Here is a 26,313-nt window from a genome sequence, read left to right on the forward strand (position 1 = left end):
GCTCTTGCTATAAAGGTTGCTTATGGGCAGAGCTACTGTATAGTTACCATCAGTGATGTGCGTGTCAGTGTATAAACAACCCACACCTGACCGATGTTTTCAACTAACCCACCCGCAAAAAAAAATGAAAATACAATATTTTACCCGACCCGCATTTTTATAAAGCAGTAAATGCGTTGCCCCTTTATATTAATATAATTACTTAAATATAACAGGATAATAAGTGCTATGACTACACACATAAGGCTTGCCACAAAGAACCAGTTAAAGTAATGATTATACATGTGTCTAAATTAGCAATGATACATTTTATTGTTTAGTAATAAACAGTGGCGCCCCCAGAAAATTTGAACAGGGGTGGCCAAATGAGGCCACAGTAAATTTTGGGGTGGCACATTAAAATAAAGAAAAAAAAAAAGGGTTTGCAATATAGACAAAAAGTTATATCTCTGTGAGTTCTAGGATTTTATCGATAACGATAATTAGACTATTTTGCTGAGTGTTATGGTGCTGATATCTCATTTTTAATTGTGCTGACATCTGATTTTTTATTTTATTTTTACCTTTACACCATTGTTTCTAAAAGTGTGCACCATCTTTTAGGTCAAATACTTGCATTTGAGCTTTTACCAAGCAAATGCAATCATTATAAACAAAATTGATCTGTGCAATGCAGATAAAACAGAAACTGCATCTGAAGTGCCATTTAGATGTTTTTACACACGGTTTAATGCAGCTCCGTGGAACATGGAATACTTTAACCTGCACTTTCAAATGAATACATAATGTTTTGATATTTTAACGATAAAACATTGAAAACTGATGTTTGAAATTATTTAAAAAATGAAAAGGTTCCATAAAATGTGAAATTAAAACCGCTAATAGGTGGCAGCGAGTCACTGTTAATAAGTGAGTCATTGCGATTGAACCGAATCATTTAAACGGTTGATTCATTCAGGAACTAAACACTTTAATATTGCTCAGAGACTCAAAACTGTGGCTGCAGCAGGTGCTGCACTTTTTTTTGACTTCTTAAACTACTGTGAATTTACATTCTGCATTTAAATGAATAGTACCCAGTGCCCACTGCAAATAATCCTAGGGGTGGCCAGAGTTTATACAGGGGTAGCGGTGACCACCCTTGGCCACCCCTTGGGGGCGCCCCTGGTAATAAACTTGTGTTTTCTGTGTCGCTGCTAAGATGAAGTTGACAATGCAGACTCGCCATGAACGCCAGAGAGAAATGCACATTTCATATGGATTACATAATCAGAGAGTAGCCGTTTATTTTGGTTTGAATATTTTTGTTTAAAAGTAGACATTTCAAGCATTCTGTAATATATCACCTATATGTCTTTTAAACCCAACAACTAAAAGATTAAGACTCTACCTGACCCAAAATATCATGCAAAGTTTCTACAGCTTTTTTCTTCGCTATTTCAGAATCTGGAAAAAAGACTGGGGCAAACTTAACTGCAGTCATGTATGGCATGATAAATGCTCGTCACTTCTGCTGCCCAAACTTTATCAGCCTGTGGGTCATTTGGTTTATTGAAAAACGACTGCACTGATTTGCATGTTTCTTGATGATGTGTTTTTTTTCTGTGGTACTCACATGCACCATGTCGCTCCACGTCGTATTCTCCTCCATGTCCCACAGAAAAAAAGCTCTCTCTGCTTCGCCATCTACAGGTCTTAATCAAGAGTATGTTGCGGTCCATTCGCTATTAAAAGTGCATCTTCTCTTTTTCGTGGCCATTAACCTGACCGAACAGCACGCGTGTCAACAGTTTGATTAATGTACGGCTCAGCCTATCTACTAACGCTTTTATAGCTCTCCTCTGAACTATTGGACATAAGTTAACAGTACACCTGTGGTCGTATCCGTGTATTTATTAGGCAGGGTCGAATGAAAAAGCGGGGCAGATGCTCAGTTTGCGTGAGGGGGGAAAAAGGGTAAAATTGATGTACAACGTAAAGCGGGACAGGTTGTCACTCTATTCGCGCCAGTTATTCAGCCAATAATGTGCAGGCCTATATATTTCGAAATCGTGTATAGTACTATATAAATTACAAAGGTTTAATTGGCATCTTTATTTCAAAGGACCCGACCGACCGTGACCCGAGTATCATTAAAAATATTTTTGGATTACTCATAGCCTGCAGGGTGACCGCAGGCACCCGCTCATTTTGGATCAACCCGTGCATCACTGGTTGCCATTAATATTCTTTCATCAACATTGTAACATCATTTGGTAACACCTGCAGTTAACAAGCAGAATCACCGAAAAAAAGAGAAACACAAGAACTACAACTGACTTTAGTCACAGCTTTGGATGAAATAAACTGAAATAAAAGACATTAAATCTCTCAAGATCTCAGCAGAGGAGTATTAAACAACTCCACAAACAGCTTTACCAGCTTCACACATTACTAGCCAGATTGACTTTATTTCTGGCACATCTCATACAGAACTTCTTATTGAGAATTAAGGTTTAGACATTGGTTTTGTTTCTTTTGATTTTACCATTCTGGTGAATAGAGTTTGCTTTAGTTGGGCACTTGACTTTTTAAATATCTGTTTTTCTTTGGCTGCTGTAATTGTGTGTTTATAAAGCAAGGAACTGAAGATAAAATCATTATGTAGTGGCTTGAGTCACTTGTTGCGCTTCATCCGAATATGTAATGCTTTTATATTTAATTCTGGTTCCGCCACTTTGCTTGTTTGTCTTATCTGTGCTGTGCTCGCCCCCCGCCTCCTTGCTTTTGTTCCCCCTCTCCTCGCGTGCTGTCTCATTGAACATGGCATCGTCCGCAACCAGCCCGGAGGCTACAGAACTAGTCTAAAAAAAGGACAACTGGCTCCATTATATGGAGACACCTCGGTTTTAAGGCGTCGGTTGAACAGCATGCAGATGTCTACTGTAGGGCCGCATGATTTCCGCGATGCAGTAAACACGGACGGAATCCAGTCATAAAAACGGAATTTACAGTTTAACCTGGAATCTCACAGAATGTGTCAAATTTTGAATGAATTAAACAAAAGTTTTAAAATGAAACGAACATAATATAAGGAATAATCACACAACATTTCTTCCATGTTTTATTTTTAATAGTAAATCCCCTTTGTTTACAAAAAAGTAAAGTTTGACAATGCCTTCTTGTAAAAATGTATTTATTTTGACGGGTTGCCGTGAATACCTTTAAACTGACACTGGTTTTACTCTGAAATTATGCTGAAATTACTGCAAATGTCACGCGCTTCAGTCTATGCAACCCTCTACGGACACTTCTGCAATTGAATCGCCATTGGCCATTAAATATTTTAGTTTACTCGCCAGACTGATAATTAGAACTTTAGTAATTAGAAGTATACTTGATAACCATGTTTAAATGCATATTAGTCAATTTAACTGAACATTTTAACTGGAATGGTGGTGGTGCTTTTTTTTGTCATTCAGTGATTCTGTAAAAAAAAAAAAAACGAGGTGAGTAAACCTAACAAGAATACTGATAAGATAATATTGATACAAATTCTTATAAGGAGAACTATGAAAACACACTAAAGATTACTAAGGATTAATTAGCTGCTGGATTCATGAATATTAATCAGGTTTTATGCATTCGCTCAAACTGATTTGCTGAAATCAAAACGAACGAAAGGAGGCAGTGGTATTTGATATACTATTTCGTTTTATTGTGAATATATAGTAAGGATAATTGCAGTAGCCAAGGCGAGCTGACTGATGATATCAAGTACGCTGCTGTCTGCAGAATTACAGGATTTGCGCCGTCATGGACATCACACTTCCGAGTCGAATACACAAAGTCTGAACTACCGAGGATGCACCTCCAAAATCAGCGTACTTTGTATTGAGAAACCTGCACAGTCCTACGTCACCAGTCTATTTGCCTAATCTCCCCGGTACTTTAGACCGCGGTGGAAATGCAGAAAGCAACAGGTCTGGGGGGAAAATAGTTCCTGGGGAAAAAAGTTCCTGGTACAAATGTTCTGTGGAATTTCGGTGGTAACGCGGCATAAGTTGTAGTTTTTGTATTTCTCTTTCCTTCAGTGATTCTGCTTGTTAACAGCTGGTGATCATCACTAATTCTCAATCATCACAGAGTAAATCACTTATCTCGTTAATTTCAACACTGCCTCACTGTTACTTTAACATTCTTGTAGAGTGGGACCATAAATGCTCTAAGCAGTGTTTATTTAACACTCAGGATTTTGCTGTGTAGTAGGCTACTGACAAAATACAAGCCTTCATAGTTTGAATGGGTAGAAAAAAATAACTCAGAGAGTACTCCCCAAGGAAGAAAGAGCATAAAGACGGATGAACAACTGTTGGACTGTTGTTTATAAACATATCTGACAGGATCAGTGGATCTGGGGGGTTTTCATAAAAGAAGCTAAGAAAAGCAGGGATTAAAGTCCTGACTCGAAATAACCAAGTCAATCGGGACTAAAACGGTTTCATAAACGACTATTTAAGTTCACACAATCTCACTAATTCGATCCAGATAAGTCAGGATAAATTGGATTTGATGTGCATGCTTATTCTAAAGCAGGCCTTGAGGTTGATCATGGATCAAATCGATCCAACATGCCAAACAGTGAATATTTGTGCTGTTTAATGCATTTGAGACATTGTGTTTTCCTCAGTGCATAACTGACAAGTCACAGGTATCACTTCTTGAGTGTGTTAGGTATATCATCATGAAAGATGTTCATTTCAAGTCCTAAATAAAACAATTATCACTGTTTGTTGTAAATTACTTTACATTTAAAAGCTCATCCAGTTATCATAGAGAAGCTGAGTTTCTGTCTGGGGCAAAAATAAAGTTATTTAAGCTTCCCATGCAGACTTGTTAGAATACTAAAGTTTTTCTTGAGAACCACAAAACAATGACAATTCTCTCTCACACACACAGCAGACAGGATTGTTTCTGCTCAACTTACTTGAGTTTTTCCAGGTGGCTGAGTAGCTTCACTCCTGATTCTCCTGGGTGATTGTAGCTCAGATCCAGCTCTCTCAAGTGTGATGGGTTTAAATTCAGAGCTGATGCCAGAGCAGCACAACCTTCTGCTGTCACCAAACACTGAGATAACCTACAACAGATTGTGTTCGTGTTAGTGTGCTTCTTTTTTAAATGAAATACAGTGCAATTTACAATATAATAACCAACAGGTCACATCAGCTTGCAGTCTGTGGGCCAAATGCACAAATCCTCTGATTTAACACTCTGAAGTCGATTAACGCATATACGCGTTATGAGTCATTTTCTCCTGATAACCCCGAAAAGAACTTAAATTACACTCTCAGTTTTGATCGTACAGATAAGAACAATACATCAATCGAATCTGTAAAGGGTCTACTTTTTTTGTATAAAGACATAACAACAAAACTTTGTGCACTTATAAAATAAAGATAACAAGGTGTGCTGTCTGCATCCTTTGTCTGCGCAGATCTTCATTTACAAACACATCATTAAAATTAACTGTAACTCAGTGAATACTCAACGAAGAGGTATATATCTATAGAAAGCCTGACATGTCTACTTTTAAACTAAACAAGGGCTGCCGAAAACAAATTTTCTGTGATAAAGTAATCCATATGAAAACAACGCGATTTTTCACGTCTCCCTTCATTATATCTAATGTGACCACGCCCCGGCGCTGAACGCGCTATTCAGATTCAAACTGAAGCGATGAGAGGAATAAGACATAATTCACCCCAAAAAGATGTGATGTGGTTGAGGATTTGAGATTTGGATTTCCTCAAGAAAAGAACGAAGCACTTTATTCAGCAGAGATCATAAACATGAGTAAGTCTCTTTTTATTTATTTATATACTTGCACTAGTTTTCACATAACGTGTAAACATTTTACTAGTTTTTCCAGACTTTTTCCAAAATATCATTCCTGACTAAATGTATAATCAAGTGAAACATTATGAAGTTTCAATAACAATATACAATACTATACCATTCAAAAGCTTGATTTAATAATATAAATGTAACAAATAAATGTAACTGTAACAAATGTAACAATGCTGTTCTTTCAATTTATCAACCCTAAAAAAATATTCTCAGCTCTTTCGACATTAATAATAATAATAACAATAATATTGATAATGATAATAATAACAATAAATGTTTTTTGTAGAAAATAAGATTGTTAAAATGATTTCTGAAGGATTGTGTGACTGGAGTAATCATTATATTATAATTATATCAATATTATAATTATATCAGAGTAAATAAATAACAGGGACATTTTATAGACCAGTAATTAAAAGGATATATCAGTCACTAAGCATCTTCCACAGAGAAGACCAAGTTTGCCAGAAAACATCAGATCTTTGATACAGATCGTGAGTTAGTTTTTCAAGAGGTAAAAGAGTGGTGACCTGACCGCGTTTCCACCGAAATTACCAGGAACTTTTTTCCCCCCAGACCTGGTACTTCCTGTGTTTCCACTGTGGTCTAAAGTAACGGGAAGATTAGGCAAATAGACTGGTGACGTAGGTCTGCACGCATTTCTCAATACAAAATACACTAATTTTGGAGGTGCATCATCGGTAGTTCAGACTTTGTGCATTCAACTCGGGAGTGGTATGTCTGCGACGACGCAAGTCCGGTAATTCTGCAAACAGCAGCGTACTTGATAACTTCAGTCAGCTGACCATGGCTATAGGAATTTTCCTCTCTGTATATTTACAATAAAACAAAATAGGATATCAAATACCACTGCCTCCTTTCGTTTTCATTTAAACATAATAACAGCTGCAGAAATGTACTTAGTTCAGGGATATGTGTATATATACAGCCATTACAATGAAACGAAATATTATATAAATTTGCCTTTTTTATTTTCATTTTAACATATAGATAAATTGAATACAGACCAAAGATAACCTGTTAGATTTACCCAAAACAAATTATATTTTATGTTTAACCACTAAAGAGACATCAGAGCCAGCGGCACATATCAGAAGGTCTAGCCGAGGTGAGGCTGCTTCTCGGCGGATACATAAGCACTGAGCTCTCGCTGATCGTGTGGAGCTGACCTTCTCTGAGATCAGCGAAACACATTTTTAAATAGGCACTGTCTTTATAAATATACCACAGATTTGAGTTTTAAACAACTACATTCTCGCCTGAAATACTTTTTTTACTTTTACTTTTAAATACTTTTTACATTTCATGACACAATAACAGTAATATTTTGAAAAAATTCCCCAAATAAATGGTGGTTGAAATCACAATGCTGTGTGAACAACCAATCAGGATGTTTAGGGCACAAGTCCCACCCCCGAAAGTTTCGGAACTTTGAAAAAGTACTACCTCGCCAGCAGGGACTTTCTGAGGGGCATTTTTTTACCCGGAACTTTATTTAGTTCCTGGTTCCTGTGGTGGAAACACACCGAGTACCAGTGCAAAGTCCCTAGTTCCTTGGTAAAGTTCCTGCGGTGGAAATGCGGCATATGGGTATGTGAAGAGTTGACCATAGTAATAATATAATTTTTTTTGCTAAATAGATACAGAAGTTCAACACACTTTCTTTGTCACAGAATTGCTAATAAAACTCCTCTGGGCCGGGAGCTTTACCAATTGGTATAGATTTCCAAATTTCTTCCTTACTAAAAGGGGCATTTAAAAAAGCCCTAGTATCTTCCGAAATGCTAGGAAGAGAAATCTCATTCAGGAAATTTAGAAATTCTTTTAAATATTATTATTACAAAATTCTGCTGCCAGAGTAATTTTTCAGGTTAAGAAATGTGGACATTAGTGTTGTCACGGTACCAAAATTTCAGTATTCGGTACCAATACCAGTGAAAATCCATGGTTCTCGGTACCAATTTCGATTCCAAAGCAAAACACAATATGCTGATAAAAAAAACCCAAAAAAACCAAACACTTTTTATCACTAAAAATAAAACCAATGCCATTCTTTATACTTATTTAAAATTGTGATTAAAGTTTTTTTTTACCAGTAATACAATTATACAAAAAAACAGTAAACAAGTTTCACCCAAATTTTATTTGTCTTTTAATTAATGAAATTTGAACACCTTCTATTTTTTGGTAAATAAAGGATTTGCTATTAAAATTAAAACATGGAATAAATATTGTGTGATTTATTTCTTTAAAAAGTTCTATTAATTTTTTTAACAGTAGCAGTATCACATACATTCTACTAAATAATAGTAATATTTCTAGCACAATGCCTTCTTGTAAAAATTTATTTATTTTGACGGGTTGCCGTGAATTCCTTTAAACTGACACTGGTTTTACTCTGAAATTATGCTGAAATTACTGCAAATGTCACGCGCTTCAGTCTATGCAACCCTCTACGGACACTTCTGCAATTGAATCGCCATTGGCCATTAAATATTTTAGTTTACTCGCTGATAATTAGTACTTTAGTAATTAGAAGTATACTTGATAACCATGTTTAAATGCATTATTAGTCAATTTAACTGAACATTTTAACTGTAATGGTGGTGGTGCTTTTTTTCAGTGATTCTGTAAAAAAAAAAAAAAAAAAAACCAGGTGAGAAAAACTAACAAGAATACTGATAAGATAATATTGATACAAATTCTTATAAGTAGAACTATGCAAACACACTAAAGATTACTAAGGATTAATTAGCTGCTGTATTCATGAATATTAATCAGGTTTTATGCATTCGCTCAAACTAACTTGCTGAAATCAAAATGAACGAAAATAGGTGAGCGGCAGCCGATGAGATGGCCATTTGCGCATTAACTCCACACACTAACCTTATCGGAAAACCCAGCTATTCTTAAAAGCTGAAGATTTCCATGGATATGCCACTATTTTGACAACAAAATACAACCAAGAATAGTTTAAATGTAGTGCGTCAATTCTCTCTCTCGGTCTCTGCGTGTGTGTGAGAGAAAGTGACAGCGATCTGTGCACCTTCACACTAGAGGTACATTAAACACAGGTGCGCTGCGCATCCATTGAGATGAACTGAATCACACAGATCGCCTGACTGAGGGTGAAACTTTAAAGCGCTCAGTCAGAGAGTGTTTGGCGAGTGAACATATTTCTGAGCTAAACTTATAGCCTCCAACTCACGCAAAGTCGAGTAAAATCGGAGAATTTATTAGCCATTGGCTAATCATTTAGTCGCCAGAAAGAAGATTTAGTCGCATATGCGAGTGATGTACTCGCAATGTAGAGGGTTGCTATGTAGTAAACAAACCCGCACGTCTCTGCCATTCATTCATTCATTCACACAGAGATGCGCAGAACATGCAGGATCCAGATTTCAACCAACTTTTGCGGCTTAACATTTAAAAATACTGGTCCATATGGAGATTTGATTTGATTAATTTATGCTAACTTTGACTAATTCTTTGACTGTCCATATTAAAATGTAAGTTTCATTTTCATGACTAGGTTTTGAGATTCCGTCCGCGTCTTCTGCTTCGCGGTAATCATATCACTGTATGCGTCAAGAACCGGGTTTGAACGGGACCTCGGTACCACCGGTACTTAAAGAAACCTGGTACTGTCACATTTTCATTTTTTTAGTACCGACTTGGTACCGAAGTACCGGGTCTTTTGACAACACTAGTGGACATATTATTCAAATCATTCATAATCAACTTGATTGCCTGTTTCTGTATATATTCAGTATAAACATTTTCTGTTACACTGTAAAACTTTGCTTTAAAAATGGCAAAACCTTAACAGTTTTAAAATGTCCATTAAAACAATTGAAAACAATGCATTCTGGCTAATATTCGTTGTTTTTGATGAAGTACCCTACTTCAATATAACTGTGAATTATCAGAGTTCAGAGTCGACACTCAGAGGCTGTGTTCCAAATCACACCCTACACCCTCAATAAGACAAGACTTGGACAGAAATCATATTCATGGATGAGCTAATGAATTATTTGATTACTTAATGATAGTTAATGTATTAAAGTGCATTAACGTGTTAATTACTGTAAAGTATTATCTAAATAATGTATATCGAGCATTATCTATCGTTATACTCATAACCCATGTTGGCCCCAGTTGTTGTGTATTTTCAGAGTTATAAGTCGAGCATTGAATGACACATCAATGACACGTTGATGAGCCTGATCACCACTTATAAATGATTACGACTGCATTGTAGCTCTGTATTGTCTCAGAGGAGCAAACCAGATTGCAGCAACTCATCTGAGGTGGTAATTTCCTTGGACACCAGACGGACAATTGATAGGATAGAGTAGTAACATATTTTTTTATGGTGCCTTAGGAGTTAGGCTTTGGGGATGGATTAATATCATGGATATATTTATTTTATGTTGAACCTCAAGCATCCATATATACTAACCAGGTTAATTTTGATTATTTTACTTTTGTTACTCCTCTATCTCCCTTAATTTTTATCATAGCTATTGGGACTCTTTGAATAATGCTTTGAACACTTCCTGTATTTCAGGGAATAATCCAAAAGAGAACCAAACTTAAAATAGTGGACCGAGCTGTTTCTTTGTTACCGATCCAATATCCATCTAAATCACAAGATAATATGCCTATTACATTAATTTAGGAAATTCTCTGGTAAAAAAACTGAACCTAAAAAGAGTGAATGTCTAAGGATAAATCAATCTAGCCATGATATAAAACAGACTGATATTCCTTTTCATCTGAATAATTGAAATCCTGACATCCCAGCATCAGGCAGTTGCTATAGATTTGTTGGTAGTGCCTCAATGATGTCAATATGCCATTCCACCACATCACAAAGATGCTCTTTTGTTGGATCCAAGTCATGTTCCTGGAGATCTATCTACCTGCAGAGTTCATTTCCAACCCTGATCAAACAAACCTGTCTTTAATTACCAAGTGATCCTAAAGATCTTAATTAGTTGTTTCAATTGTGTTTGAACAGGGTTGGAGCTTAACTTTGCAGGAAGATCTACAAGAACAGGATTGAGCACAGATTATGATCTGGTGACTTTTGAGGCCATGTGAACTAACCGTTATGTAAAAAAAAAAAACACACACACACACACATGATCTGAGCTTTGTGACATGTTGCATTATCCGCCTGGTGGTGGCCACAAGATGGGGACATTAAGTGGTCATCAAGGAATGGACTTGGTCAGCAACAATAGTGGCAAGATGTTTAGCCAAGAATGGTAACCCATATGCTGAAATTTTGCTCTACATTTATCCCATTCAACACACACAGTAGTTAGTGAACACACACACACACATACACACTTGTGCCCCCTCAAAAATAATGAGTGCATGACTCCCCTGCTAAGGGGTCCAAAGTGTGCCAAGAAAACATCCCCCACACCAATACACCACCATCAGGATGAACTACTGAGCCAATGGCCATTGTATCCTAGCATTCCTGTTATTAGCTGACAGAAGTGGCACTCAGTGTGCTCTTCTGCTGCTGCAGGCAATCTGGAACAAGTTTAAACATGTTACACGTTCAAAGATGCTTTGCTTTTCTACATTCACTGCTATTATACGAATTACCATTGTTGAGTTGAAGCCAAAATTCAACAGCACTGATCAGTGAAATTACAGCTGGCAGATCTAAACAGTGTAAAATAATTCATTACATACACAATAGAAAATAATGTCTGAGAGCATTGTATGCATTGGCTCATGTTTCTTATAAGAAAGTGTCTGCATATAATATGAATGCAAAAGGTTTACATCTCACTGTGATACTCAGTTATCTTGTTTAACAGTTATGATAACAACCTCATATGTGGGATAAATTAATGGCCACATCATCATTTATGTCTTTTAATAGCTCTTGGCTATAAAGCACTCATGGATTAGAGTAAGTAATTACATGTGGAAGAAAACATGAACTATACAAATACAAAAACACGTGAAAGAATCTGCTAGCTCTATTTATAAAACTTTGAATAAATATAAAATCACACATTATTATTAAAATTGGATTCAGTGTGAAAGCCAAACCTGAGTATGTTGAGTTGACAGTTTGGACTCTTCAGTCCAGCAGAGAGCAGCTCCACTCCTGAATCCTGCAGATGATTGTTACTCAGCTCCAACTCTCTCAGAGAGTTTGATGATTGTAAAACTGAAGCAACAGTTTCACAGCACTGATCAGTGAGTTTGCAGTCAGCCAATCTAAACAGGGTAATGAGAAATAATTCATTGCATTCACAAAGCATAGCTAGAAATTGATCTTTGAGAGAATCACCACATTATCATCATGTTCTCATTTTTTTTATTAATGTCTTTCAAAAGTTCTTGACCATAAAAAACTCAGGAATGAGAGAACAGGTATAACAAGCTTTAAAGTATATACACAAACCTCTATAGGCACCTTGGCAATTGAATCACCATTGGCTAGAATTTTTATTTTTTTTTCTCACCAGACTGATATAAAATAAAATAAATGTTTTTAAAAAGGCACAGTTTTGTTTGAATGTCCAAAAGTATGCTCTTAAAATCAGTCAGTCAAGCATTATCAACTATAATAATACAATAATAATAATAATAATAATAATAATATAACAAGTGTAATAATCAAGAATAATGTAATAATAGAACTAGTAATTAGACTTCGACAATAAACTTGATAATCATGTTTTGAAAACATATTAATCATTTTAACTGAACATTTTAATTGGACTGGTGGTGCTGTTTATTTTGGTCATTCAGTGTTTCTGTAAAAAAAAAAAAAGGGAAACAAAAACTACTAAAAACACTCAAGATAATAATGTTACGAATTCTACTATTAAGAACTATAAAACACACTAAGGATTAATGAGCTACTGGATTCATGAATATTAATCAGGTTTTGTGCATTCGCTCGAACTGATTTAATAAAATCAAAACAGGGACGATAATAGGTGATCACCAGCCAATAAGATTGCGTTTGTGCATTAACTCCGCCCACTACCCGGCAGTTCTTAAAAACTGAAGAATTCCAAAGACTATGCCATCATTTTGACAGGAAAATACATGAAAGAATATCGTTTAAATGTAAGGCATCAACTCTCTCTCTCTTTCTCCCTCTCTGCGTGTGTGTGAGACAGAGTGACGGCATGTAGTGAACCTTCACACTAGAGTTTATGGTACATCAAATACAGGTGCATTGAACATCCATTCAGATAAACTGAAAACCAGCATAGATCGCTTGATGGAGAGTGGAGTTTTGAAGCACTCTGTCAAAGTGCTCGGCGAGTGAACATATATCTGTGCTAAACTTATACTTAGCCTCCAACTCACAGACGCAGAGTAAAATCTGAGGATTTTTTAGCCATTGGCTAATATCAGACATCAATTAGTCACCGAGATTGAAAATTGAGTCGCATATGTGAATGATTTACTCGCAATGTTGAGGTTTGACATACACAAAAACGCATGAAATGATAGATAGATAGATAGATAGATAGATAGATAGATAGATAGATAGATAGATCTGAATCAGTGTGAAAGCCAAACCTGAGTATGTTGAGTTGACAGTTTGGACTCTTCAGTCCAGCAGAGAGCTGCTCCACTCCTGAATCCTGCAGATGATTGTCACTCAGGTCCAGCTCTCTCAGAGAGTTTGATGATTGTAAAACTGAAGCAACAGGTTTACAGCACTGATCAGTGAGTTTGCAGTCAGCCAATCTAAAAAGGATAATGAGAAATAATTCATTACATTTACAATGCATAGCTAGATATTGATCTTTGAGATAATTTGATGCATTGATTCTGATAACAAGGTGTCTGCATAGAACATGAATGTGAAGGTTACATCACAATATTTTATGAAATAAATTTTTACTTCATGTGTGGAGTAACTGATGATTTATTAAATCACCACATTATCATAATGTTCTTATTTTTTTATTAATGTCTTTCAATAGATCTTGACCATAAAACACTCATGAATTAGAGAACAGATATAACAAGCTATAAAGTATATACAGTATTGTTCAAAATAATAGCAGTACAATGTGACTAACCAGAATAATCAAGGTTTTTAGTATATTTTTTATTGCTACGTGGCAAACAAGTTACCAGTAGGTTCAGTAGATTGTCAGAAAACAAACAAGACCCAGCATTCATGATATGCACGCTCTTAAGGCTGTGCAATTGGGCAATTAGTTGAAAGGGGTGTGTTCAAAAAAATAGCAGTGTCTACCTTTGACTGTACAAACTCAAAACTATTTTGTACAAACATTTTTTTTTCTGGGATTTAGCAATCCTGTGAATCACTAAACTAATATTTAGTTGTATGACCACAGTTTTTTAAAACTGCTTGACATCTGTGTGGCATGGAGTCAACCAACTTGTGGCACCTCTCAGCTGTTATTCCACTCCATGATTCTTTAACAACATTCCACAATTCATTCACATTTCTTGGTTTTGCTTCAGAAACAGCATTTTTGATATCACCCCACAAGTTCTCAATTGGATTAAGGTCTGGAGATTGGGCTGGCCACTCCATAACATTAATTTTGTTGGTTTGGAACCAAGACTTTGCCCGTTTACTAGTGTGTTTTGGGTCATTGTCTTGTTGAAACAACCATTTCAAGGGCATGTCCTCTTCAGCATAGGGCAACATGACCTCTTCAAGTATTTTAACATATGCAAACTGATCCATGATCCCTGGTATGCGATAAATAGGCCCAACACCATAGTAGGAGAAACATGCCCATATCATGATGCTTGCACCTCCATGCTTCACTGTCTTCACTGTGTACTGTGGCTTGAATTCAGAGTTTGGGGGTCGTCTCACAAACTGCCTGTGGCCCTTGGACCCAAAAAGAACAATTTTACTCTCATCAGTCCACAAAATGTTCCTCCATTTCTCTTTAGGCCAGCCCCTATATTTTTAATTTCATGGTAACCTGCAATCAAGATATTTGGATACTATATAAGGTACAAGTTAAATTTGGGTTTTTAAGATGCACTGTGACATTTAACTCGTTTCAACTTATAAACTCCTTGAGATTTTAAAGTCAGTTTAATAGCATTGAAATTCAAGTTGAATTTAGTGTAAAAAAAGCTTTCAATTGCTTAAATTAATTTATATAAAATGTTATCATAACTTTTCATCATATATATATATATATATATATATATATACAGTGTGAAAACGAGCTGTATTTGTTTTCCATTTCAGAAACCAAGCAACCACTTTTTAATTTTTAAATCTATTATTCGCTAGCATATCTCCTACAACTGAGTTTTTGGTTTTGTTTTGTTTTTGAGGAAGGCGCCACTGTCAGGGGAGTCAAAAGGTAATTACATTATCATTAGGGTTGCCAATTAACTTCAGAAATGGAAAATAAGGGCTAATTGTGAAAATATATTATTCTTTGTAGAAAATAAGGGACAGAATAAGGGACGATCCAAATATATGTAATGTACAATAATGTAGGGATATATCTGCCTGCAGTTAAAAAGTTATCAGAAATGCCTACATTCAGAAATAACAATGAATTTCATAAAAAGAATGATTAATTGTCAATTGATAATTTGTTATCATTATGGTCTGGTGAAAATAATATTATGGAGTGAGAGAAAATAATGAATAAAAAGAGTAGAGCTGCTGTGAGCACGGGCTGCACATTTCATCCAAGTAGAATGACAACACACCGTTCCTCGCAGCCAAAAAACAGACTGAATTCAGTCCAGCTGGAGGGGTTGGTTTCTTTAGGGGTAGTTCTGTATAGCTTGTGGGGTTGAAATAATGGTGTTAATCTCTTGCTATTTATATGAACAGTGTCTTATGAGGCTTTCAAGCATGTTTAGGAGAAGTTACTAGTTCTAGTTTTCTAGTTACTAGTAGCCTAGTTGATTATTTAAGTCATTATACAACTAATCACACTTTTATATTATATTAACATCTATAATCCATAATGAGCCTTAATATATAAGTTTGCAACAAAGCACAGGCAGAAGCAGCCTAATAATTTTGAAAAAGTAGACATTTTAATTATTTATTAATAAACTAATGTTTTCTTATCAGCTCCAAGATAAAATTCTCGGTGCTGGCTCTCATCTCTACAGGATGCACATAATCGGAGAGTATTTGCTTTCATTTTGAATTGGTTCGTTTAAAAGTGGACATTTCAAGCTTTCTGTAGATATATTTCTCATGTATGTGAAGCACCATAATTTTAAGTTATTTCATAATCAGAAAAAGATTCAAGTGATCGCGAGGGCGCCTCCCTGTCATGCATGGACATTAATAATTTTCGCACAAACACTTTAATATGAATAATAATAATAGAGCACATTTATTTTATGTTACAGTTTGGGATCTGCATTAAAAATCATCTTTATAAGTCTACAGATGAAGTTATAACCTGTAAATTGAAGGCTATTTGACAATTTAAAATGATCTAAAGACCGATGTCACTCCAATTCATTGATCATTAGTTGTTCTTGATTAAACAGATGCATGACTCTTATAAACTAGTTTTAATAAATCTCTTTTGCATTAAATGATAAAGACATAAAGCAGGTTAAGTTAAATATTATTGTACAAAAATAATGCTGTAGACTGCGAATAAGATGGAAGTTTCACATTCTGCAGTTGCATTACAAAGTAAATATTTTGTTACATACAATTATCCAAATTAAAACCAAGCAAGATTTGTAATAAAGATAAAATAAATAGACAAATAAGAATGCTGTGCACCGTGCAAATCTTGCACTTATATTTTAAGGAATATTATACACACCTGCATTTAAATGCGGCAGCAATTTAAATTTGTATGAAAGAAAGTAAAGAAGGCTCCCTTTAAAATCACAGAAGTTGTCAGTTAATGAAGCTCTTTTTACATTGCATGCATGTAAAACATGAATGTAAAGATTTGTGATGTTGAGTCATGACCTGACTTGCTATTACCAATACATCCACAGACATGCTACTGTACATATACAATAGAATAACATGAATCCTTTTATAATGGCCACATTATCATACTGTTTTATTCATGTATTTTAACCCTCTGGAGTCTAAGGGTATTTTTGGGGCCTGGAGAAGTTTTGTCATGCCCTGATATTTGTGCTTTTTTCCGTTTCTTATAAATATCTAAATGGGTAAAGTCTAATATCACTGTAATCAGCACAAACTGGGCTATAATAATATGTGAAATGCATGTATGTACATGATTGTATTTTTGAGAAAAAAAATGTTATGCATGGTTAGTGAAAAACTAAAAATGTTAAAACACTTGAAAAAGGTCATAAAACACATAAAGAACAATGGTTCCCGGAAAAGTTGAGAACTGGAGCTTGTAGCCTAGAATTTTTCTTTCTAAATTATGTGAAAATCATCTTGTTTACTCACTCACAGAAAACAATATATTGATTTAAATTTTCGAAGACACTTTTTGTTGGTAAAAGTCATATGCGAGTAGGCGTCAACTATCATGAATATCATTGTGATTTACACCTGAGAAGACAAAGCCCTGCATAATGAGCTGCATAATGAGCCTTTCATTCAGCTGTGCCACTCTGAGTGAGGACTTACAAGAAAGAATGTGAGAACAAAATAAAAGTATATCATTTTATGTTTGTAGTTTATTAAGAATATATTTAATTATCCCACAACATAATTTAATATCCACTTGGGGGAGCAGTTTAACAGTTTATTAGAAACAATCAAAGCTGACTTTCAAACAAATTGTTTGGCATCATTACTTCAGTCACACAATCCTTCAGAAATCATTTTAACAATCTTATTTTCTACAAAAAAAAAAAAAAAAAATTATTATCATCATCGTCATCATTATTATTATTAATGTTGAAAAGAGCTGAGAATATTTTTCTGGGTTTTTAGGGGGAATCAATTGAAAGAAAAGCATTGTTTTTAAATTTGTTAGTTATCTTTATTTGTTACATTTTTAATAATAATTTTTTTTTATGTATTATTTACATCAAGCTTTTGAATGGTATAGTATTGTATATTGTTATTGTAACTTCATAATGTTTCACTTGATAATACATTTAGTCAGGAATTATAGTTTGGAAAAAGTCTTTGGAAAAAGTCTACTAGTAAAATGTTTACACGTTATGTGAAAACTAGTACAAGTATATAAATAAATAAAAAGAGACTTACTCATGTTTATGATCTCTGCTGAATAAAGTGCTTCATTCTTTTTTTTCTGAGGAAATCCATTTCTCATATCCTCAACCACATCACATCTTTTTGGAGTGAATTATGTCTTATTCCTCTCACCGCGAAGCAAACAGTAAAATAAAAAAAAACTTGAACAGTCTGGCTGCTTTTTCTTCTGTGTGTGTGTATTCAAGCCGCGCGCTTCAGTTTGAATCTGAATAGTGCGTTCAGCACGGGGGCGTGGTCACATTACATATAATGAAGGGAGACGTGAAAAACAGACATCGCGTTGTTTTCATATGGATTATCACAGAATATTTGTTTTCGGCGGTACGCGTTTAGTTTAAAAGTAGACATTTCGTTGTCATGTCTCTTTGTTGAGTATTCACGGAGTTACAGTTCATTTTAATGACGTGTTTGTAAATGAAGATCAGAGCACACAAAGGCTGCAGACAGCGCACCTTGTTTGTTATCTTTATTTTATAAGTGCACAAAGGTGTTTTATTATTATGTCTGTATGCAAAAAAAAGTAGACCCTTTACAGATTCGATTGATGTATTGCTCTTATCTGTACGATTAAAACTGAGAGTGTAATTTAAGTTCTTTTCGGGGGATATCCGGAGAAAATGACTCAAAACGCATATATGCGTTTATCGACTTCAAAGGGTTAATAGTTAGCTTTCAATATGCTAGCTGTATATATAAAACTCAAATATATATAAATGTCACCTTATTTTATATTTAAATCTAAATTGGTGTAAAAAGCCAAACCTGAGTATGTTGAGTTGACAGTTTGGACTCTTCAGTCCAGCAGAGAGCAGCTCCACTCCTGAATCCTGCAGATGATTTTTACTCAGGTCCAACTCTCTCAGAGAGTTTGATGATTGTAGAGCTGAAGCCAAGATCTCACAGCACTGATCACTGAGATTACAGCTGGACAATCTAAACGGTGTAATTAAAAAAATAATTATTCATTACATATATACTGTATAAATAGAAATTGATGGCTGAGAGCATTGTCAAAGATGTTATGAATGTAAAGATTTGTGAAGTTGAGTTCTGTCATGACCTGACTTGCTTTCGGCGATACATCTACAGACATGCTGCTGTACATATACAATAGAATTACACAAATCTTTTAATTATGGCCACAGTATCATACTGTTTTATTCATGTATTTTAATAGTTAGCTTTCAATATGCTAGCTGTATATATAAAACTCAAATATATATAAATGTCACCTTATTTTATATTTAAATCTAAATTGGTGTAAAAAGCCAAACCTGAGTATGTTGAGTTGACAGTTTGGACTCTTCAGTCCAGCAGAGAGCAGCTTCACTCCTGAATCCTGCAGATGATTGTCACTCAGCTCCAGCTCTCTCAGGGAGTTTGATGATTGTAAAACTGAAGCAACAATTTCACACTGTCGATCAGTGAGATCACAGTCTGTCAATCTGAAAACAGGGAGGATGTGTTGATGAACAGGTGTATCCATGAGATCACAAGACTGTATAATTTTACCTAACCTTATGTGTCAATACATGTTATATGATTATACGATTTCAGATAATATCATCAGACAGTGCAAATGTGCCCTCGTTTTGGCTCTCTATGGAGTTACGCAATCTGGGTGTTTACTTGTATATTTTTAATGAAGATTTTTTTTTTTTTGTTTACAAAATGTAAAAAATTACTGACAAGTTCACTGAAATTCAGCATATCAACTGAAATACAAATTGAGAATCATAAGCCAAGGCTGGAAAAACTTAAAGAACAAATGAGCTGACTTGGCCAAGATACACAGGATGCCCAAAAACACTGTAATTTTAACTTCAAAGTCTGCATGAACCAGAAATAGTAATTGTCTTCCCTATTGTGACGCAGATGAGTGAAACAGCTTCTTAAATAAGAAAAATGTGGGACTTGGTTTTTTCCTTTGAAAACTGATCATTGGATCATTGTTATTTACTGATTCATGTGAATTTTTCTTGAGTGACAGGTTGCTGGAGAGGAAGGACTGAAACTTTTCTGGCTATTGGACAACCTTATTGTCCGATTTCAGAATATTAAATAAATCAGTTCATAAACAAGATCATATGTACCTAATTTAAACTGTAAAAAGGAAACCACGGAGTATTGCTGAAAAAACTGACAATAGTCTAATCCTCATAAAGCAGGTAGATCTTCCTGACAAAAAAAAAAAATAGCGGCAAAATGTTTATATTGGACCTTTATCTGCATAAATCATAGGCCAAAATTATTGTGCATCCCCAGTCTGTAATAAATGTTTTACTCACAGCTTATGTTTATGTTATGATTATGTTTACAAAGTGTACACATTTTATAAAAACCCTTTTTTCAAATATATTTATTGTATTAATTAGGTAAAGAATAAAAAAAAAAAACATCACTTAACTGCAATAACTTACATTGTATGCCTGTGAACACACCCAGAAGATCATATCCTCCACCATCAATTTTTGTCAAATATAACTACTGCATGTTTGTATTTTCACACTTACACAGCTTTTCTGCAGTTCCTCACAGCAGGTAACAGTCTCTGTCTCCCATCTTTTGATTTGGTGGTGAATTTTTTAGGATCAAACTCATCCAGCGCCTCCTCTGACATCAGGATTATGTTTGCCAAAGTTGAACATTGTGCAAGAGAAAGACTTTTACTTGTATTTCCAGAATTTAAAAATGCCTGCATTTTTTCAACAACTGAGTTATCCTTCATCTCAATCAAGCAGTGTGACAGATTTATCCATCTGTCAGGACTGATATTGTTTTTCTGACCTCGTTTGAGGTTTTGGGTTATTTTCTTGATGTTCTCTGGGTTGTTTTCTGTGAGTATCAGTACTTCCTGTAAGAGTCTCTGATTAGACTCCAGTGAGACGCCATGAAGAAATCGAAGGAAGAGATCCAGGTGTCCAGTTTTACTCTTTAAGGCTTTACTCATTGCTCCTTTCAGAAACACATCCAGAGAAACATCTTCACTCTGAGTTCTGTTCTTTCCTGTCAGGAACATCTTCAGAACCTCACTGTTCTTGTGTAAATAGCAGAAAAACACATACAGTGCTGCAAAAAACTCTTGAAAGCTCAGATGAACAAAGCTGTAAACCTTCCTGTGACAAATCACAGATTCCTCTCTAAAGATCTCAGTGCAGATCCCAGAATACACCGAGGCGTCAGTGACGTCTATACCGCTCTCTCTCAGGTCCTCCTCATAAAACATCACATTGCCCTTCATCAGCTGATTGAAAGCCAGTTCAGCAAGTTTCACAATCACTTCTCTGTTGGACTGCAGGAGTTTCTCTGGATGTCTCTCTTCATACTTCTGGTTCCTCATCTTTGTTTGAATGAGCAGGAAGTAGATGTACATTTCAGTCAGAGTTTGAGGGATTTCTGCACTGAGATCTTGTTTCAGGATGTTTTGAAGCACAGTGGCTGAGATCCAGCAGAAGACGGGTATGTGACACATGATGTGGAGGCTTCTTGCTCTTCTGATGTGTGAGATGATTCTGCTGGCTTGATGCTCGTCACTGATTCTCTTCCTGAAATATTCCTCCTTCTGAGGGTCATTGAATCCCTGAATCTCTGTCACACGGTTGATGTAGTTAGAGGGGATCTGATTGGCTGCTGCTGGTCTGGTGGTGATCCAGATGAGAGCAGAGGGAAGCAGATCTCCTCTCAGGAGGTTTGACATCAACAGACCCACTGATGAAATCTCAGTCACATCAGAAACTTTCTGACTGTCTGAAAACATCAGTGTAATTCTGCTTTCATCCAGACCATCAAAGATGAACACAACTTTACATTCATTATAAATCTTTGAGTCCAGATACTGAAGTTCAGGATGAAAGTCAAGCAGAAGTCTGTGAAGACTGTACTGATGATCTTTAATCAAGTTCAGTTCTCTAAATGTAAGCACAAACATGAAATCTACATCCTGATTGGCTTTTCCCTCGGCCCAGTCCAGAATGAACTTCTGCACAGAGACGGTTTTTCCAATTCCAGCGATGCCTTTAGTAAGAACAGTCTTTATTGTGTCTTTCTTCTCTCTTCTCTTCTCCTCATCTCCTGGTTCAGGTAAAGGATTAAAGATGTCATTGCAGTTGATTGGAGTGTCTTGGAGTGTCCTGTAACTTTTCTCCATCTGTAGCACTTCATGTTCTTCATTCACTCCTTCACTCTCTCCCTTTATGATGTACAGCTGTGTGTAAATCCTGTTCAGGAGGGTTTGATTCTCTTGTAGTTTAACTCCCTCAAATAAGCTCTCATACTTGTTCTTCATGCTGGTTTTGTGCTGGTCTTTGACTCTCTGTAGATCATCATGCTCTGGTTGATGAGAATCAAGCTGCAGATCTGCTTCTGTGTCATGATGACTGATGTGGTTCTGACTGGAGGAGGATGTGCTGGACGGAAAGGACACATATCTGATCTGGTCAGCTCTCCCAGCACTGAAAATACATTAAGATGAACAGAGACTCAAAAACAAACAGAAATTACCTTTATCAAACTAGATAAAATATTTAAAAAGCCTCTAATATTAAATTATTTTATTAAATGTTATTACTACTAAATGTATACTACATTTAGCCTACAACTGATCATTTAATAGACTCCTCATAATTATAACACAATTTCGGTCTATTGTGGCCAATTTACTTCCTGACATCACAAATGGAGTTTCTCAATGTTTTGTTACAAAGAACATGTTTCATATGCATTGTAGTTTATTCATGCACATCATGCATCTGAAGACAGATAATGACCTGCATTATATTTAAATGATTACTGAATATTTAAACACTAAACACATGGTAAAACAGGACATTCAGACAGCACACATATGGTAAAATATAGACTATACACTGCATTCATCTACTCTGCCAACAGCAGACCTTTTTCTACACAGACTGACACTTTTGCTGTTTCTGATTCTGTTATGACGACCCGTTCTTTGATGAATATCGATACCTTGCGCAGGGTATAAAATGAAAAATTAGCTGTGTGATGTTTATAATTACTTTGCTGTTACTTGTTGGTCATTTAATAATTATTTTTTCTTCTTCCTTAAATACTTTGTAATAATCTCTCTTTTGTTGTTGTTAAGTGTTATAATTTAAAGTGACTGCAACTTATGCTCACTCATTAATAACTTCAGTAGTGAATTACAAATAAACACATTTAGACCCTTGTCTGTTCATCTCTAAACCTCTTGATTTATCTTCTGCTTGGTAAAACACAGGCTCTGGCTCATTATTTATACACAATGTTATTTGAGTGCTCCGGTTAAATCCCATGCCACTCTATCAGAATTCAATGAATATAATTATGATGCAATTATTTGTATCAGCCACAACAACATTTTTAATAGAGAGAGATTAATTATATTGTAGTCAGATAAAAATGTCATCCTGCAACTCTTTTTGTTCTGATTATTGGTTCAAAATAGATGTGTAAGCTTTCAGATTTACTGCTACAGAAATCCAATAGAGAAAAAGAAAGCTAAATTATTTTTTTAAAAGTTTACTTTCATGAATTTTAATTATCTGATGCACTATTATTTCTGACTAAAGAACTTGCAGAAATGAGATTTTATTTATTTTTTGCACTCTCTTGTTCAAATGGCCCATCCCACATGATTATACTCAGACAGGGTCAAAGGTCACTGCATCATTACTGAGTTCAGGGGGCTAAAACATGTTACACATGATACTAACACAGGGTCAGAGGTCACAGGTCCATCACTGAGATCAGGGAGATGATGAATGAAGTTGTTACTCTTCATAGACACACATCTAGATACTGGAGATACAGCTCTCTTTCTCTTCCTGTTGATTATACTGAGAAAGAGACAGAAATATTTGATATTGCTTCTCTGTAGTTTCTGAAGTCATCTGTCATCTTGAATTTATAAATTAACATTTGTCAAAACTAGAATGTGCATAACATATAGTTGTATTATATACACAATATTGATTTAATAAATTGCATAATTCAACCATTTACAAATTAAAAATAACCAGTATGCATGTGAAATAAAACTTGAATTAGCGGTACAGCTGGAAGCCCAGCAGCCAGAAAAAACATCCCAGTTGCCCTAAATGCTATTAAATGATATAAGTGAAACAGTGGAGGAGTACACAAATCAAGTACTTGAGTAAAAGTACAGATACGTATAGTAAAATATTACTCCAGTAAGAGTAAAAGTACTCCTTTTTCAATTTTACTCAAGTGAAAGTACAAAAGTACTCGATTTTTTATGTACTTAAGTAAAAAAGTACTGAAAGATAGATGTTTGCAATTGTATATAGGATACTTAATTTAATTTTATATTAGCACATATTTTTTATAATCCTACTGCTCAAAATACCTGGGATTTTTTTCCAAAATAACCACTATATGGAGTCAAGATATATTTTTGTTGTTGATATGGACTAGGTTGATGAGAGTAGAGTAATGTTCACTGTGAAGCTTACACTGTGATGTACCTGAGAGAAAACAGAGATGACCATCTGATTTTCACCAGTAAGAACAAAGTATTTTAAAGTTTGTTGTTTTACAGAACATCACAGTAATATATGACATGATAATACGGCCTGAAGTTAGGAAGAACAATTTAAGGAAAATATAATTATATTTTCATAATGATTTTTTCCTTCTCAAATCTTGTCTGTGGTGTAAAAACAAACGGGGTGCATCTCTTCCCCTCTTTGATAATTACTGTAGTTACCATGTTCTGAAGATCACATCCTTTCTTTTCTCCCCAGATGTAATATATATATATATATATATATATATATATATATATATATATATATATATATATATATATATATATATATATATATATATATATATATATAGGTGCTTGAATGAAAATAGTGGACATTATTTATAAAAAAAACTACCTCAAGTTAGCACCAGCAAGCTTGTTAGCTAGACAGTTAGCATCAGCTAACAATATTTACTTATTTTCAGTACGGTTATGAATAAACATTCTTGTCTGTCTACTCGTCTAGTTAATCCAAACAATAAATAAATATTATATATGTATACATACATATACACATTTACATATACATATATACATATACACATTTACATATACATATATGTATAACGTTACTGTTGATAAGCAATATAAAAACGGACGTCACATAGGACATGGATGGTAGCATTTTAATAAAACTGTTAATATTACGGCAGCGGGGAATTGGAACGTGCACGAGTTATTATATTTAATGGTTTTTCTTTTTACCTAACATTGATGTGTCTGCATCGTCTGCACTCGAGCATTTCAGTGGGCTTAAATAGATCACTCTTTACAACGGATTTACACGTAGTTCCCAAACAACTGACAATTTTGACCTAAATATGATTTTCAGTTACAATAATTAATCCAAAATTTAGACATTAATAACTTCCTTTTAGCAACATCAGACGCACGCGCGCTCACAAGATCTCCTGGTTCTTACTTCTGTAGACTCGCACTAAACGGTTCATTTGAATCAGTGAGTGGTCGACTCCAGAACAGCCGCAATCGGATCATTCTAATTCATAAACCATAGACAGTAAAAGAAATGGACACAGCGACCCCATTGGAACTCAATTGAGCTAAATGAAGCCCAGTTTTAGCGTTTTTTAGCACTTCCGTTTCTGACGCGCAGACTCAAACGAAGCTTGACGACGTCAGCAACCTGTCTGCCAGATGTAAATCTTCTAAGTGGCTGTGCGTGCAAACTGCCATCGTTAATCTTGCAGAGACGGCGAGCTTGAGCGGGGAGTTCGTTGTCGTGAGTGAACAGGAGTAAGTATTCTGATTAATTATTTTGTATAGTATTTTAAAATGTACAATTTTAAAATCTTCTGCGTGTCGGAGCACGTGATATATTATAGGGAGTAACGATATGTTTTATGAAATGTAGTGAAGTAAAAAGTACGATTTTATGCTTTGGAATGTAGTGAAGTAAAAGTAAAAGTTACTCGAAATAAAACTACTCCAGTAAAGTACAGATACTAGAAAAATGTACTTAAGTACAGTAACGAAGTAAAGCTACTCCGTTACTGTCCACCACTGAAGTGAAAACGTCATTTAATAACATTTAGGGCAGCTGGGATGTTTTTTCTTCTTGCAAATAAACATGTAAACCTGTTTATCTTTTTCTTAACCATCTTTTTCTTTGCTAAAGCACAATTTGACA

General features: G+C 35.1%; 1 protein-coding gene across 14 annotated transcripts in view; it reads right to left on the reverse strand.

The window, feature by feature from the left end:
- Positions 1-26,313, reverse strand: part of LOC127953113 (NACHT, LRR and PYD domains-containing protein 12-like) — a 38,122-nt gene that overhangs the window by 7,389 nt on the left and 4,420 nt on the right. For 8 of the 14 annotated variants that reach the window (XM_052552024.1, XM_052552012.1, XM_052552014.1 and 5 more), the window contains 7 exons: positions 23,830-23,952; positions 20,626-22,563; positions 19,387-19,557; positions 18,875-19,045; positions 13,483-13,653; positions 11,989-12,159; positions 4,967-5,116 (listed from right to left, as the gene is read on the reverse strand). In XM_052552024.1, coding sequence (XP_052407984.1) covers positions 4,967-5,116; positions 11,989-12,159; positions 13,483-13,653; positions 18,875-19,045; positions 19,387-19,557; positions 20,626-22,563; positions 23,830-23,952 — 2,895 coding nt within the window. The remainder of the gene's footprint in view (positions 1-4,966; positions 5,117-11,988; positions 12,160-13,482; positions 13,654-18,874; positions 19,046-19,386; positions 19,558-20,625; positions 22,564-23,829; positions 23,953-26,313) is intronic. The other 6 variants (XM_052552017.1, XM_052552015.1, XM_052552016.1 and 3 more) reach the window with 6 other exon arrangements.

The sequence above is a fragment of the Carassius gibelio genome, chromosome B3 (genome assembly GCF_023724105.1).
Source record: "Carassius gibelio isolate Cgi1373 ecotype wild population from Czech Republic chromosome B3, carGib1.2-hapl.c, whole genome shotgun sequence".
In the NCBI taxonomy this organism is placed as follows: Eukaryota; Metazoa; Chordata; class Actinopteri; order Cypriniformes; family Cyprinidae; genus Carassius; species Carassius gibelio.